Here is a 17,312-nt window from a genome sequence, read left to right on the forward strand (position 1 = left end):
CAGGTGGATCTTGTCCAATTGTTGTCGTCTTGTTTTTGCAAAGCTTCAGATTTGTTTTTTAGGTTTGCAAATGGCCCTTTAAAATCATCTGGAATCCTCTCATTTTTCAGATGAAGAAATTTAAGTCTCAGAGAGATTGAGTTACCTACAATCACAGAATTAGTTAACAATAGAACCAACACTAGAAATTTCCTGACTCCCAATGTTATACAAAAGCCTTCTATTACTTTGAAATCTTTTATAAATTAAGTAAAGTGTGATTAATCTTACTTAACCAACTAACTCATTCATTGGGCTCTCATACATGAGACAGTGGGCAACTGTAGAGAAAAAGAGCAAGTCAAAGCCAATTGTACAACCACTACATTTTCAAAGACTTTTTTAATTCAAATGTAGTGAACTATCCTATAATGGCTTTCAAAGACTAAGACTCAAGCCAAAATCTTATTTGCCTTCCAAAACAAAATTCCAAATTTTAGTGAATTGAAATTTCTTGGTTTAAAAAAAAAAGAAGAGAGGAAGAGTAATTATTGCCTAACTCTAAATCTAAGTTTGTATTGTAAAGCTATCCTCCCTAACAAAGTTAGAACTAGCAAAGTACTAAAGACAATTTTATGCTCACTCTAAAGACTGCATGTAAAATTCATTTGCCTTTCCTACTAAGAGACCAGAAAAGTCTGTTTGTTGATTTATGAGGTACTTAATATTTAAAAAAAATAATATGAATAAGTTAATTTTGAAAGTATCATTTGAATGCTATATTTGAATTCTGGGTATTGGTTGAAGAGTGACTTTTTTTCCTTCTTATGATAGCAGCTCAATCATGTGCCAACACCTTATATGACAAAATATTTTGTCTTTGGCCAAATCTGTAATTTCCTATTGAAACAGACCACCTCTGCATAGGATTAATGTTTAGTAATATTTGGCTCTTAATTTTGCTATAAGCCAACAATTCCACTTTGAGATTTTTTTTAATGTACAATTTTTTTAAAGTATCAATTGTTCTACACTTTGTTGATCTTTATACATTTAAAATCTCAATTGTAAGACTATGTTTTTTCTAGCTGGCCTACTTCCTTTTAGTATGACGATACTAATTATAATAAAGAAATCTTTCCCAAATTGAACATCTCAAAACGGCAGAGACTATAGTTTTGTTATTTGCTAAATACTTTTTGTCTTCAATAGACAGATTTTTGCCACAACTGTCTTATTACAAGTAGCAAAACATACTTTACAAATAATTTTTATAGTCATGCTTTCCCTTTCATGTTATTCTATTGGGAGCTGCTTCCTGATGCCCATCCAAGTCTGAATGACATTCCAATTTTCATAATAGACCCATACATGTAGATTTCAGTACACAACATTTAACTTTTCTGAAATCATCCCCAACATAATGGTTATCCCAAAATGTCACCAATCTGTGATGATACGTGAATCTCTTTGTTTTTATTTTGTTATATGAATATTTAGAGTAAAACCCTTACTTACATGTGTAGTGTGTCTGAAGCATAAGACACAAACTCAGGTATACTAAAAATGTAACTTTGTTTTTTGTGTTTTTTATAATGGAACTTAACATCTGTCCTGAGTGCCCTTCCTGCATGGTGGTAGAAACGTAATTGGTGGAAATCTAATCAATTGAGTGTCTTTAACTCCATCCGCACAAATATCCTACATTTGATTTAGAGTTTTCCCTATTCACTCTTTTGACAAGTTTGCAGTTACATTCTAGGTAGCAGGGGTGAGGAAGAGGAATGGAAGGTGAGTTTGGTCTTTAGTCATCTATTTACACTAGTATACACTGAAATGCACATCATCCATGTAGGTCCCCCGTTGCCATCATCCCACCATGTTGACATCTACCTTGGCCTTCCTTGCAGAAGCTCTTCAATCCATGCTGACATATACAGCTATTTTCTGAGTAGAGAAAAGCTACAAAGTCTCCTTATTTAGGACCTTAAGGGCTATACGCTTCTCTTCTTGGCCCTTGGAAATAAATTTTGCTAATTCCTATACCATGCTGGGTGCCTGCGGGACCAGACTTTCTCGAGCCCAGCAGCCTAGACATCTCATGCAGAAATTTCTACTCTATTGCTGACGCTCAGTGCAGTTTATGTGGGCTTCTAAATGAAGACTTTAGTCTCCCTAGCCGTTGTCCTCTGTGCCCAAATCCCCGCACTTATCTGAGGGTATTATTGCTTCTACCTACCCCAGGATTTGAGGGCAGAGTGAGGTGTAAAGGGCCCTTCTCGGAGATTTCTGTAAGGGAGGAACAATCTTCTCTTCTACTTCTCTTCTTACATTTCTCCAACTTGAAGATCTTTATATCCCCTTAAATAGGAAAAGCTTTCTCTTATACTATTATAATTCTAAATCTGTTCTTAATGGCAAAAATATATGATTTGAATTCTTTGTCAACTTGGTTTTTGATACTCAAATATAAACTTTAAATATTTAAAAATCAGGCTTTTGCATTTAAAAAATATATTCTTCCCAAAATATTGTATCATTCTCAAATTATTATTTCACCATGAGTTTCAGAGGGCTATTTGAAATTCATAAGCTAAGGAAAAGTCTATTTGGAAATCTAAAATCTAGAACAGATCTATCACTTTGCATAAAAACAAATACTGTGAAGGAAAAAAACACTCTGGTTAACATATTTGAATATTATCATAGTTCATATACTATTTAATTAGTGCTATTAGAAATAACTGAAATCACAATTTTTTCAATATTTAAAATCTTGTTTATTTTACTTCCTTATTTTGTTCTAAAAGATGTATTTTAGAGATCATATTATTCAAGGGATTCCATCTCCTTCAACTAAAGTCAGATCACCTTCTGTTTCATTTCCTGGCTTCCTTACCCTTAGAAGGACTTTACATTAGTGACTTTTTAAGGCAAGTAAAATAGTTTTCCAAGCTGGAGGTAGAACTCTCCCCGTTCCATATATCTCCCCATTATCTAATTCTAACAAAGTTGGATTTTTATCTCTTACAGAAAATGTCCTTTTCCTGTGACTACATATACTATTTCTTCTTGAAACGTTAAGATCATTTTAGAGGATGTAATATGTTAAGAAATTATTTACTTTGTTATTGTTGTCAGCTTGAATCTTTGGCACAATTTATCTTCAAACTTGAGTAACGTAATATCCCGTTTTGGTGGAATTATTCTGTTTGTGAGAACTTTCGATGACTTCTGAGAAATGTGTCTGGTAATGACAATATGCTTCTTTTTCTTATTTGTGAACTAGGTCAGTCTTTTCCACATTTTTCTTTTTAAAATAATTTTAGGATATCATCAGAATAATGGCATATTCGCAAAGGGCAAAGTTCCTAACTATCCTGGCAGACCACTTACTGCTGAATCAATTATGATTTAAAACATCTCACACATGGAAAAACAAAGAGTTCCGTGGGAAATAAATATCTTTTCTTTGATTCACAAGTATGTTCTTCTCCATGCTTCCAGATAAGCACATTCTAGGCTATTGGTTTATTTCCCTTACTACACTGTGAGTGCCTTGATATCAGTAGCTTTGACTTTGCATTTCTAGCACATACAAAATAGTCAATAAATGTTTATGAAATTAGTAAAGCACTTAGCCACTTTCAATAGGAAGACAAAGGCCCTGTCTGAAAACGTGGACATTTATTAAATAATATTTAGTTCCCTTTTAGAGCCAAGATTTAAATTCTTAAATCCTAGAATTTGGAGCTATATGGAAATTCATAGATTATCTGGTCAAAATCTCCCATTTTCAGATGAAGAAAATGGCTCCCAGGGAAGTTAAATGGCGGTCTCAGTGACATACAGCTAGCCAGTGCCAGGACTGGCTGCAGCATCCCGGTCTCAGGGTTCTTTTCTATGCCTTCAGCTTAGTTAAGTTTATTACAATTAAGTGGCAACTGTGCTTCACATTTTTAGGGTCCTTCAGGAAAAAAAGGAGCTCCTGGTCCTTCTGGGAAACCTGGGATTCCTGTAAGTAGCAGGCCCTTTTCATCTTTCTTGTTTTTCTAAATAGAATTGGCAGCTTCTGCAAGCAGAAAAGTTCGGGGCCAATTATGACAAGTGTTGGATAAATCAGCTTGTCTTCAAAAAAAAAAAAAATTTAAGCTCAAGCTGGAACACAGAGAGAACAAAATATGACCATTAGCTCAAAACCAAGCTTGCTGTTTAAATATAAGTCTCTGCAATTGAAGGATGCTATTTCCCGGTGTTATGGAGCTCTCTCTGTGGACGCATCCTACTCTCTGATCATGACTGAAAACAGGGAACTTGAAATATGATTAAATGATTGGTGACAAAGGTCAGAGATCCTCAAGCATAAATAAAAAGCATGAGCTGGATTGTAATTGAAGGACACAGCCTCTCAGTTTCCTGACAAATAGGACAGAAAGTCTTAGAAGAAAATGTTTTAAATCATTTCATCACAGAACAAAGATTAATTTTACCTTAACCATCAGTTTCCTCGAGCCAAGCAAATATGTGTTGACTGGCTTATTAGCAAAGGCTTACTTCCTGCTGGTCTTCCGTAGCCAAGGGCTAGATGCCCACTTTGGGTGGCCTGTGTTGGTTCAAAAAAAGAAAAGAAAATGAACATAAATTATAAGCACATTCAGATCAGAGATTCATACAGATAAAAGCCACTTACCCAAGAGCAGAAACAAAATGTTCAGACCTTTAAGCAGTCATATAATTATCTAGTTCAAAGTGGCAACAAAAAGAACCATAATTTGTTTCTTGAGAAAATAACAGGACATGAGGCTTTGCAGATGGTAAAGTATAGCTGTATCCTAGGCTGACAGGTGCATATAGCTGACTTTTCTCCATCGTGGGATAGAGCAGAGGCCAGCACAATGGAAAATACGAGAGAACTGCACTAAAGCTGAAAAGCTTACACAGTACATTTTAGTTAGCTTGATGTTTCTATTTAGGGAAATTTTAACGATAGTTCAACCTGATCTGTTGAATCCAAAAAGGGATTAGGAAACAGGAAAATTTATCCCGAGACGGAGTATTAAAAATGTAAACATTCCCCTCCCAAATATAAAGGTTTTGTCATTTGAACATTTGTACATCATCTCTCTGTAATTCACATAATTTTTCATTACCAAGGGTCTTCCTGGACTACCTGGGCCGAAAGGCAAGCAAGGATACCATGGAGCCGATGGCATTTCAGGAAACTCTGGAAAAATTGGGCTACCAGGAAAACAGGGACTTCCTGTGAGTAGAATGAATCTCTTTACTTTTCCTTGCTTATTTTTAAGCATCTATTTGCTAGACCATATATATTCTGGCTTTCTCAGTTTCGATACTGGCTCAGATTAGCCAAACACTGCTTTGATAGTTGTTTTGGAATTGTGTTTATGATCTTCAAGGAATGTCAATGAGTACATTCTCTTGGGTATTTTATATCTAACAACTTACATTAAAAATAATACATGCCATTTTTGCACCTATAAAAGCTTAGAAATAAGAACCATAAAGAAGCAGATTTTTAAAAGGGACTACACAACCTGGCTGTGTTTTGAGTTCATCAAATATCTTAAGCCACCTTTGAAACATTTAAAGCTTGGCAATAACTCAATGGAAATTCTGCCAAAATTCATTTTCCCTTTACTTTTACAGTATTTTATAAAAATTGTGTGAACATTTTCTGTGTTCATTTAGTGGTGATGCAATGATATAGCTTCTCTCTGATTTTTATGCAAGTGTTTATCTTATTTATTTTACCAGAAATTTAAAAATCATATTTTGTCTTCATTTAGCCATTTCTCTTCTTTCCTTCCCTAATGTCCTCATAATCCAGATTTTTTTATCTCACATTGTGTTTTCACTTGAAATATTAGAATAATAAACCACATACTTTCAAGAACCTTGTAATATTTACGCTTTTACACTTCTGCTATTTGTATGTGGTCATCTGTGGACCCGTTTTTCTTCTCTTAAATACTAAATCAATCCTACTTGTTTATTTAAATGGTGCTATACCTAAGCCCAAACCCAAACTAATCTTCTTTCACTATGATGAGATAGCCTATTTGAAATAATTCATTCATTCATTCATTAAATTAAGAAACTATGAACTAGCCAATTTAGTATTTCAGAATTAATACAGCCAGATCCTATCTGAAAAGATGAATATTTTTAAGGAGTCTAAACATGGTTTCTATTTGTTTTGGAGGCAATATGTCAGAACATCAGAGCATCAGGTTAAGACCTAGAAAACTTTGACAGCAGTCTGATGTTTTTAATTAAAATAGATATTTTATAGATTTCTGTCTGCCATCAACACCAGTCTGGTTGAAAGAAGATTTTATTCATTTGAGATCTCAGTCTTTAAGGGCGTTTATGCACTGGACCCTCATTCTCATGCTGCTGTCCAGACTCACCATTTACTAGTCTTAAAATGAGTTTGGGGCGGGCGCCAGAGTGGCTCATTCAGTTAAGCATCTGCCCTCAGCTGGGGTCATGCTCCTTGATCCCAGGACCCTGTAGCCATTCACTTCTAGCTGATGGTGACATTCAGTGCAGATTTATCTATAAATCGGGTCTGAGCTTTTCCCTCCTCTATTAACTGGTAAAGGGAGCTCTCTAGGCTGAAGGAGCAGAGGTAAAGCAGTTGAGCAGGTATCATGGAAATCCTAATTGGCTGCTTACGTATTTTGTTTGCTCTTTCTGGACCTGGTAGCACCAAGTCTCAATATATGCCATTTCCATTTAGGAGGAGAATGCTGCTGCCGCACATCCAATTTTATGATTCAGATATCACCTGATTCATAATGTGCAGTTCAGGGCGCATAGTCATTTGATGTCTTAGGGTTGGTTATTCAGGTTTTTTTTTCTTTTTTTAAGATTTTTATTTATTCGACAGAGATAGAGATAGCCAGCGAGAGAGGGAACACAAGCAGGGGGAGTGGGAGAGGAAGAAACAGGCTCATAGCAGAGGAGCCTGATGTGGGGCTCAATCCCATAACGCCGGGATCACGCCCTGAGCCGAAGGCAGACGCTTAACCGCTGTGCCACCCAGGCACCCCTGGTTATTCAGTTTTAACCAGAGCAAGTGCAGAACTGCATTCCAGGTGGGAAATTACATGTGACGAAGGCATGGCTTATCTTCAAAATCTTATGGACATACGCTGTGATTCTGTTATGGAGGGGTTATTAGACGGTCCATACAGCATCTCTACCAGCCACAGATCCCTCTGGATTATTATTATTATTACTGGATATTATCATTGCTCGGTCATACGGTGCAAATAGCAAGGTAGCTTACGTAGCATCCTGAATCTGCTGCAGATTCCAGGCTCCTCTTGACCCCCAGTCCCCTGCCAGGATGTCCCATTAACCAAACCCAACTAAATAAGGGTGATAATAGCAGCACTGATGAGGAGGACTGTTTTATCACTGACATTGTTGAGAATTGCCAGTACATGATGATGAAAAAAAGTGTTATTGTTATTTTAAAAATTCACAAATGACAATGCATTCCCTTTCTGCCTGCACTAAGAGTGGGCTGTCTCCCATCTGCCTCCCCTTGATATGTCACTAGCCAACAGCTAAAGGGGAAGGGAACCTGCTGGAGCATAGAGAGGAACGGAGAAGGGTAGAGACTGGATCTCAAAAAAACAAACAGAAAGCATCCGACTTACTCTATTTAAGTTCTCCTTTATATGTGGTCTATATCAGTCCATTCTGGGTATCAGCAAACTGCACCTGATGAACCAAATGGATCTATATTTATATGGCCCATGAGCTAAGCCGGTTTTTACATTTTTGATAGTAGAAAAAAATAAAAAGAAGAAGGCTTTGTCACAAGTGAAAACTACATGAAACTTAAATTTCCATAGCCATAAATTAATCTTATTGGCACACAGCCACCGTCATTTGCTTACATTTGCTTATAGCTGCTTTTGCGCTATAAACCACAGTTTGAGTAGTCGCAACAAAGACCAATGATCTCGCAAAATCTAAAATATTTACTCTCTGGCCCTTTTACAGAAAAAACCGGCTGTCCCCTGGTCTGTTTGTATTATCACACTGTTCTTACTCTATGGCTTTGTAATGTGTCGTCATATTTAATAGAGCAAGTCCCCCTTCTTTATACTTCTACCACATACATTTAAGATTAGATTTGCTGAGTTTCTCTAAAAACATAATGAAAACTTGAATTGTCATTGGGTTTGCCTTGAGTTTATAGATATATTGGGAGAAAATTCATATCTTATCATTGTTATCCAATAAAAGAGATGAAATCTTTATTTTATCATCTTTATTGTGCTATAATAGAATAGCTCCATAATAATAATGGCAAAAATTCATATAATACTAAGTATGTGCCAGTTGCCATGATAAGTGTTTGACTATGTTGACTCACTTAATCTTCATAATCTTGTAAGATATATACAATTATGATCTTTATTTTATACATGAAGAAACTGAGGCCAATTATACCTCAATTTAAAAAAAGAAATACGTACGTATATACATACTGAGGCAGTGAGAGATTGTTGCTTTCATTGTCTTATACCAACAAAAGCAGCCTAACTCCATATTTTTTGCTCTTATCAATATGCAATGTTGCCCTTTAATAAGGGCCTTGTGTATTATTTTATTCTCTAGTTAGTTATTACAAGTTTATTTTTTTTATTACAATTCATTTTTGTAAGATTTATTTATTTATTTTAGAGAGAGGGAGAGAGAGAGACCATGGTGGTGAGGGGCAGAGAGAGAGAGAGAAACCAAGCAGACTTCATGCTGAGCATGGAGCCTGTCATAGGGCTCAATCTCATGACTCTGAGATCACAACCTAAGCCAAAACCAAGAATGAGATGCTTAACTGACTATACCACACAGGTGCTCCCAGTTATTACTAGTTTAAATAAATGCACTGATTCAGGATATATTCCATACAACTGGATTTTTAAAAATTTCTAATAATTTCCTTTTGTGATTCTATTGGGTTTTTGAGGTAGATAATATCATCTTCAAATAATGGCAGATTGATCTCTTTCCTTCCACTCACTTCTTTTTCCTTCCACATAAGTTGGCAGGGACCTTCAATGCGATGTTGAACAGTAGCCACAATAGTGAACATCCTTCTGCTGTAGATCTTAGAGGATGCATCTGAAATTTCTCCACGAAGAGTATTTGTCACCTTAATTCTCTATTTTCCTTGTCTCAGACTGTCTTTTTTGTTTTTGTTTTTTTCTTTCTTTCTTTCTTTCTTGATTCCCGTTGGATAGACTAATAATCTTATAAGATATATACAATTATGATCCTTATTGGATATTATCATTGCTCAGTCATAAGGTGCAAATAGCAAGGTAGCTTATGTAGCATCCTGAATCTGCTGCAGATTTCCCCCCTGACCCCCAGTCCCCTGCCAGGATGTCCCATTAGCCAAACCCAAACTAAATAAGGGTGATAATAGCAGCACTAATGGAGAGGACTGTCTTATCACTGACATTATTTAGAATTATGAAAAGTTGTCCTTTCTTTTTTGGTGGATGTTCTTGTAGCAATTGCACTGAACTTAAAACCAAATGTGTATGTATTTAACTATATTGATTTGTTAAATATATCACTATCTGTCTCTTCTCTCTAACTAAATAAGTACTTGTTTGTGCTCTCATTTCCTTTTGTTTCTATTAACTACTCTTTGCCTTCATCATTTTTTGATATTGCCTTGAATATTGACTTTTAGGTTTTTTTAAAAAAGATTTATTTATTTAAGAGAGAGAGAGAGTGTGTGTGTGTGTGTGTGTGTGAGCATGGGAGAAGGGGCAGAGAGAGAGGGAGAGAGAGTCTTAAGCAGACTCCATGCTGAGCACAGAGCCTCATACGGGGCTCGATCTCACAACCCTGAGATCACAACCTGAGCTGAAACCAAGAGTCGGACGTTTAACCAACTGTGCCATCCAGATGCCCCTGACTTTTAGTTTTTATGCATTTACTTTCTCTTTTTATTTCCATTCCTTCTTTTTTGAGTAGTAAACTTAATTAAGCTATTTGATCACTATCAATTTGAATATCCTTTATAGAATCTCCTGAATTTGTTTCTATTATTATTTCAGTACTTCCTCTAAAAAGTATTTCCAATGTAAGTATTTGTGAGACAAACCTTCTGAGACCTCATATGCCTACAGATATCTGTATTACCCTCTTTCATTTAAATGACACATTCAACACTTTACTGGAGGTTCTAATCAATGCAGTAAAGTTCTAGTCAGCATAATAAAAAGAAAGAAAACTCACCCAGATTGAAATGGAATAAAACTGTCTTTATTCATAGACAACATGATCATCTATGTAGAAAATCTTTAAGAATCTACAAAAAAACTAAGTAAATTTAGCAAAGTTGCAAGATGTAAGATCAATATACAAATTTGAATTGTATTTCTGTATACTAACAATGAACATTCAGAAAGTGACATTTAAAAAACAATAGTGCTGGAATGAGATAATTTGACCCCCAAAAAGTGCATACCTATATGCTAAAAACTAGAAAGCATTTCTTTTTTTTTTTTTAAGATTTTTTTTATTTATTTGACAGAGAGAGACAGCCAGTGAGAGAGGGAACACAAGCAGGGGGAGTGGGAGAGGAAGAAGCGGGCTCTCAGCAAAGGAGCCTGATGTGGGGCTCGATCCCAGAACTCCGGGATCACGCCCAGAGCCAAAGGCAGATGCCTAACCACTGAGCCACCCAGGCGCCCCTATAAAGCATTTCTAACAAAAATTAAAGTAGACCTAAATAAGTATTATGTATACTATCTTCATAGGTCAGAACACTTAATACTATTAAATTGTTAATTTTGGCATTGGCAGTATCTTAAAACATTAAACACATACCTATCATAGGATCCAGGCTTTCTACTCTTATCCAAGAGAAATGAACATATGTCCACACAAAAACTTGCCCATGAATATTTATAGCACTTATCTTTGTAATAGCCCCAAAATGGAAATAACCCAAATATTTGTTCATCAAAAGGTGACTGGCTAAAAAAATTTGGTACATACATACAATGAAATATTAATTTGCATAAAAAGAATGAGCTACTGATATATGCTACAACATGAATGGATCTCAAATATGCTGAGGGAAAAAAGCAGACAGGGTGCCTGCGTGGCTCAGTAGGTTGAGCATATGACTCAGTCTCAGCTCCCGTCTTGATTTCAAGGTCATGAATTGAAGCCCCACATCGGGCTCCATGCTGGATGTGGAAACTATGTGTGGGGGGGGGGGGGACAGACCAAAAAAAAGGCCCATACTATGTGATTCTACTTACGTAAAATTCTAGAATTTGCAAACTAATCTGTAGTGACAGAAAGCAAATCAGGGATATCCTGGATGGAGTGCATATAGGGAGGTGTGAGAAGGAAGGCTTTTGAAGGGACAGTGTAAGACTTTTGGGGGAGGGAGCAGATATGATTGTGATGATGGTATGTTATTTTGATTGTGATGATTGTGTGATTACACAGATGTGTGAAATCCTTTATGCTGACTTATTAAATATGTATATTGCCATTTACTTTATGTCAATTATACCTCAGTAAAGTGGCTTGCTATGAGGGGATAGGGAAAGAGAGATGACACGGAACAATAAGTAGGAGTTAGTACATTAGGAGTGATTACTGTGGGTGAGGAAAGCCAGGAAGAAACATTCCGTGCAGAGACAATACCATATAAAAATCTAGGAAGAATCTAGTATGTTTGAAGAACCAGAGCAAGAACAATTGTGACTAAAGTTAGTGAGCAAGAGCAATTTGGCTCTGAAAGAGAAAGTAGGGCAATAACTAGAGATGAAACTGAAATTCAAGTAGAAGTTATTTGAAGTGAGAGAACCTGGAGCACATTTAGATGCTAGATGGACCTAGTAGAGACGGAGAGGCTAAAGACATAATCAAGAGAAAGGAGAATCTGAGTATGAATTAGTCAGAATAAAATATGCACATTCTAGTTCCAAAGCTATTCTACTTCTAACTGGGCAGCCGTTTAAAAAAAAAAAAACAAACAGGTTCTGAGCTACATGTCCCTTTATATAGGCTATAAGAATCTCGTGGGATTTTGTGAGGAAAGGAATTGAAATGAATTCTCTTACCGTTGACTATTGCTCAGTATATCGCCTAGGGCCGTGAAGTTGAATGGTGTCTGCTATTGTCATTAGTAAGCAATTAGGTATCAGGTCATAAGTCATCATCTTCTACTTTGTTAGCATTTTCAAAGAATAAGTTAGAAAAATTTCACATGCATACTTTGAATATCAGGATGTCATAAATATTGAAGTGTTTTGTATCCATCAAAATAAAAAAAAACTTTCCCTTGAAGAATCCCCTTTTTAACCCCAAAGTTTACACATGCTATTGGTATTTATGAATACGGAAATATTTTCTACAAATGTTTCTGTGTCCTGTAGAATATATGATATGAAGTTAGAATGGTGATGCTTTATAAGGAGCTAGTCTGGTCAATGACATTAGATAGCAATGGCTAAACTGGTCATTAGGTAAAATTATTTCTAAGTAATTATTTCTGAAACTTACTATGGCAATAGAAAAACTAGTTAAGAGAAAGTAACACAGTCTCTATGGAATATTTTCAACAACGGATAAGGACATCTTTCCATTGGTCTTTTTTTTTTTTAATTTTTATTTTATTTTTTAAAATCATGGCACCGTGGTGTTTCTTGGCTTACCTTTAAAGACTGCTGGATTTTTCCACTGAGAAAAATATTTATTCTGGGATTTCTAGCATTATGCAACTGCCTGATTTTCCTAAACAATGTTCTTTCTTTTTTTGATGTGGCCAAGGAGTTAAAGAATTCTTGGCATATTCATTCCACAGTTTCAGTGTTTTTTCAAAGTCATGTGACTATAACTGAAGGACAGTATTGGGGAGGCTCACAGTTGCCTGTGTGAATTTCCTTCTGTATAAATGAGTGTTTTGAGACTAGTCAACTTAGCACATCTGTAGTAAATGAGTCTACCATGCTGTTTTCATCGCATTGGACTTCTGTAGTGCCTCAATCATTTATGAAAAAGGAAAACAACTTTTCCCTGCAAAGATCATAAATCTATTTGTCATCAAAATGAAGGCTTACCAGTCTTTTTATTTTTTATTGCTGCAACTAATAAAATTGGTTATTGGAAAAGAGGGAAAGAAACAAACCCAACATCTTGACTTAAGACAAATCAAGGCCTTTCAATCTTGACTTTGCACTTTGTCAGGTGAACACAGGCTTAAGTGTTGTAGAAAATGAGATGCTTGTCCTAAAAGAACATCGAAAGTCTTGAGTTTTCCACTGTGGATTGTATCCAATACAAGAAGGAAAAACACACTTCATCAGCCCACTCATAGCTCAAGCACAGAGTAGCAGGACCACCATGGAAACCTCTGTTAGGAACACCAGCAGCCCTGCCACCCATCTGTTGTGCTGTCTAGCCTGGGAGCTCCTCACACTAAAGAAACTTCTGTTTCTGAGAAGATACATTTCTTTCTTCACAGTATTTTGGAGAAAGAAACATACTTGCATTTGCCGGATCTACATTCAGCAGATCCTGTCAACTCTTGATTAAGAGGGTGATTTCCAATTATGGCTTATCCTGATTGCTACTTTCTCCCTCTTCCCCCTGCTGCTTGTTTTGGCCCATTTATTGCTCATTAGGAACTCTTCCAGAACAGACAAAACACAGTCTGTTTGGCTGCTTATTAGCAACAAAGTGAAAGATTTGCTAAAGGATGTAACTTTCCTGGTTGAATCTTCAGTGATTCCCAATCCAATGAAGTTCATACTCTTTGTGCAATGTTGATTTTATGATCTGACCTCTGTTTACATTTCCAGTCTTATATCTTTCTCCTCACATTTGCTGTGCATTTCAGTCACAATGACAGCTAACAATTATTAAACGCTTACTGTGTGCCAGGAACCATTCAAATTGCTGAATATGTATGAAGTTATTTAATACACACACACACGCACACGCACACGCACACGCACACGCACAAAACCCATGAAGTAGGTATAGCTATTATCTCTTAGGTTACAGAAAAGGAAGATGAGACTCAGAGAGACTAAGTAACTTGCCTGAGGTCACATAGACAGCAAATAATAGAGCCAGAATTCTAAATCAGGTAATCTAGATTCAGAGCCTGTGTTCTTAACCACTCTGCATACCCCTTCAGGTATGCTTAATTACATAGGTATTCCCCCCCAAATTCTGTATATATTCCTTACTTTCATGTCTTGATACATGTCATTTATGACCTCTGCTTGGAAAACTCATCCAACTTTAGGATGAACAATTTCTTGCTCTTTCAAGACTTAACCAAACTGTTACCTCTTTCAGACACTCTTCCTGGAACACTCCAGTCAGAGTTAAGCATCCCTGCTCCGAACTTGTGTACACTGCTTCCATCAGAACACAGATCATATGGTTGCTGATTACATATCCTCATGTATTTCTGTGACAAAAGATGGCAAACTCATGTAGAATTGGGATTGTGTTTTATTCATCTTTGCAGCCCTAGCACTCAGCAGTTTCAGGTCCATAGAAGAAGCTCAATAGGGGCGCCTGGGTGGCTCAGTTGGTTAAGCATCTGCCTTTGGCTCAGGTCATGATTCCTGGGGTCCTGGGATTGAGCCCTGCATTGGGCTCCCTGCTTGGTGGGGAGTCTGCGTGTCCCTCTCCCTCCCCCCAACTTGTGCTCTGTCTCTCATTCTCTCTCTCAAATAAATAAATAAAATCTTTTTTAAAAGAAGCTCAATAAATATTTGAAAAATGAATGGTCTTTGCATAAAAACTGTGACTTTGGAGTCCTGAATAAAATTAAGGTATGTCAGCTACTTAATGTCTTAAGCATCATCTAATAGGAATGTAATAATACCTACTTCATATGATTTTTCTGAAAATCAAATGAGACATTGTATGTGAAGTGTTTAGTAGACTGGATGCTCTTATTGTTATTATAGATATTCATAGAATAATAATAGATATTCATGGTTAAGCTAACATTCATTCATCCAACAAATATTTGTTCAGGGCTTAATATGAGCCAGGAGTTATAAAATATAGCACTGAACAAGATAGACAAAGAACTGCCTCCATGAAACATACATGGAACAGCAAGAAATGTCTGACATTTGACCATTTTTTTAAAGATTTTATTTACTTATTTGTCAGAGAGAGAGAGAGCACAAGCAGAGGGAGCAGCAGGCAAAAGGGTGATGCAGGCTCCCCACTGAGCAAGGAGCCCTGTGTGGGACTTGATCCCAGTACCCTGGGATCATGACCTGGGCCGAAGGCAGACACCTAACCAACTGAGCCACCCAGGTATCCCAACATTTGACCATTTTTTACCTAAAAAAAAAAAAAAAATTATAATGTAATATAAATCAGCCCAGTAATTGGGTAGTAGTCCATATATAGAGAAATCAGGTAATTCCAAAAGTTCTATGAAAAAAATAAATAGGGTTTTGAGATAGAGCATGTGGGAGATAGATTATAGATGGAGTAGAGAGTAGAGGCCTCCCGGAGGAGGTCATACTTGGCTATGGTTATACTATATCTCCCTTGAGAAGGTAAGACTGAGCCAGGTATATAAAGAATGAAGGACGAACATACTATGTGAAGGAACCAAAATGGAAAAACCTTCAGTCAGGAAAGAATTGGCATGTTCACGGGATTATCAGAGGATCAAATAAGATAGTATGGCTATAGATTTGTTATTTTTGAAATAAAAGATGGGCATTTATTTCTTCATAGTAGCGTGAGCCTAGACATGTCTAAGAGCCAAAGTATAAATGAAATATCCTCTTTCAGTCCCTGTTAGTCCTGTGATTATAGGTTAAGACCTGAGTCAAGGAAATTTTATAAGATACATTAATTTTGCCCAATATTAGTGTGACATTTGCACTGTCCATTTTGCAAGACTGATAAACCACCAGTTGTTCTAATGGAAATGTATAAATAATTTCTGTGAGGTAATACAATGTTGAAATGCTTGGATTCATTAAGGCTGAACAAGAGTGAGTTTTGTATACTCTTGGGAATAGACCTAAGTCAAGCAGACCTAACTTGTCTCCACTACCCTATGACTTGTCTCAGACCTGCTCCAAGTTCCATAGTTTTAATATGTTTAGAGATTCAAAACTAAAGTTACCTCCTGACTTTAGTGTGTAGCTCATTCATAAATCTTATTTCCAGCATTTGGCCACATTACTTTTGACTGGCACTGAAGGAAAATGTTATGAATGCTACATTATTTTTATATAATATAGCCTTGCATATAATCACCTAATAATTACTGTCCCACATTTTTTAAACAGCCAATTCTTTCCTAGGGGGGGATATATTTAGTAAACCAAATAAAATGAGAAATCCTTACTTAAATAGAAGTGTTTTTAGTTGCTTGGAATAAAGGAAGCAAAGCATTACTTTTATAACTCATTGGTTTGCTGGCTTTAAAAAAATGCAGTACTTACATTGCCTAATAATGCAAAAAAAAATTCTGGAAATCATACTTAATTTTTTGTACTATAGAAAGTAAATTAATTTTAATTGCTATTTTCTCACACAGTAAATAACTATATAAACATAATGCTTTGAGCACAGAGGATGCTTGCAAGTAGGGAAAGGAAAAAACTTTCTAGTAATTTTCAAGGTGCTACTTTAAAAAAAAAGTCAACTAATTTGAAGTTTAGTGTCATTTTAAATTTATTATTCTACTGTTGAGAAATCAATAAAATTAACATCAAAAATGTTTGTCTTTTCATTCAACATAGTTTTAAAAATGGTTTTCCTTTGTTAATCTACTTTAAAATGTGGATTTCTATTGTTGCCTATATTTAACAAATTTTATTTCTTTGTTATTTATTCCTTAATATATTTGTTTCAATCCTGATGAAATTAAGACAACTAAATTAAGGGGCCTAGGAAGTAACAGAGCGACATTCTCTGTTATGTTTAATTATTATATACAAACCAGTCATCATTATTCGAAAACCTTTCTCTTTCTGTCCTCTAAATATATGCAGATAACTCCATTTTCCATCCCAGATCTTTCCATTCAGTTCCAGAAAAAAAGCAGTTTTATATATAAACATGTATATGCTTACACACCCTTCTTTCCTTTCCCCACAGGGAAGTCAAAGTGAAAGAGAAGGAGTCCCTCTTCTTTCCTTCACTGACGTCAGATTAAATACACAGTACAAACATATTACCATTATAGTTTCTTTCTTTTCTTCCTTTTTTTTTTTTTTTTTTTTTTTTTTTTTTTTTTTTTTTTTTTTTTT

The 17,312-nt window shown here is 35.9% G+C and overlaps 1 protein-coding gene across 1 annotated transcript in view; it reads left to right on the plus strand.

The window, feature by feature from the left end:
* The window catches only part of COL24A1 (collagen type XXIV alpha 1 chain), a 341,448-nt gene that overhangs the window by 270,593 nt on the left and 53,543 nt on the right, over window positions 1-17,312 (plus strand). The window contains exons 45-46 of the mRNA XM_008690817.1: window positions 3,943-3,996; window positions 5,134-5,241. Of these exons, the coding sequence (XP_008689039.1) occupies window positions 3,943-3,996; window positions 5,134-5,241 (162 nt within the window). The remainder of the gene's footprint in view (window positions 1-3,942; window positions 3,997-5,133; window positions 5,242-17,312) is intronic.

Source organism: Ursus maritimus, unplaced genomic scaffold, assembly GCF_017311325.1.
Source record: "Ursus maritimus isolate PB19 unplaced genomic scaffold, ASM1731132v1 scaffold_12, whole genome shotgun sequence".
Taxonomy (NCBI): Eukaryota; Metazoa; Chordata; class Mammalia; order Carnivora; family Ursidae; genus Ursus; species Ursus maritimus.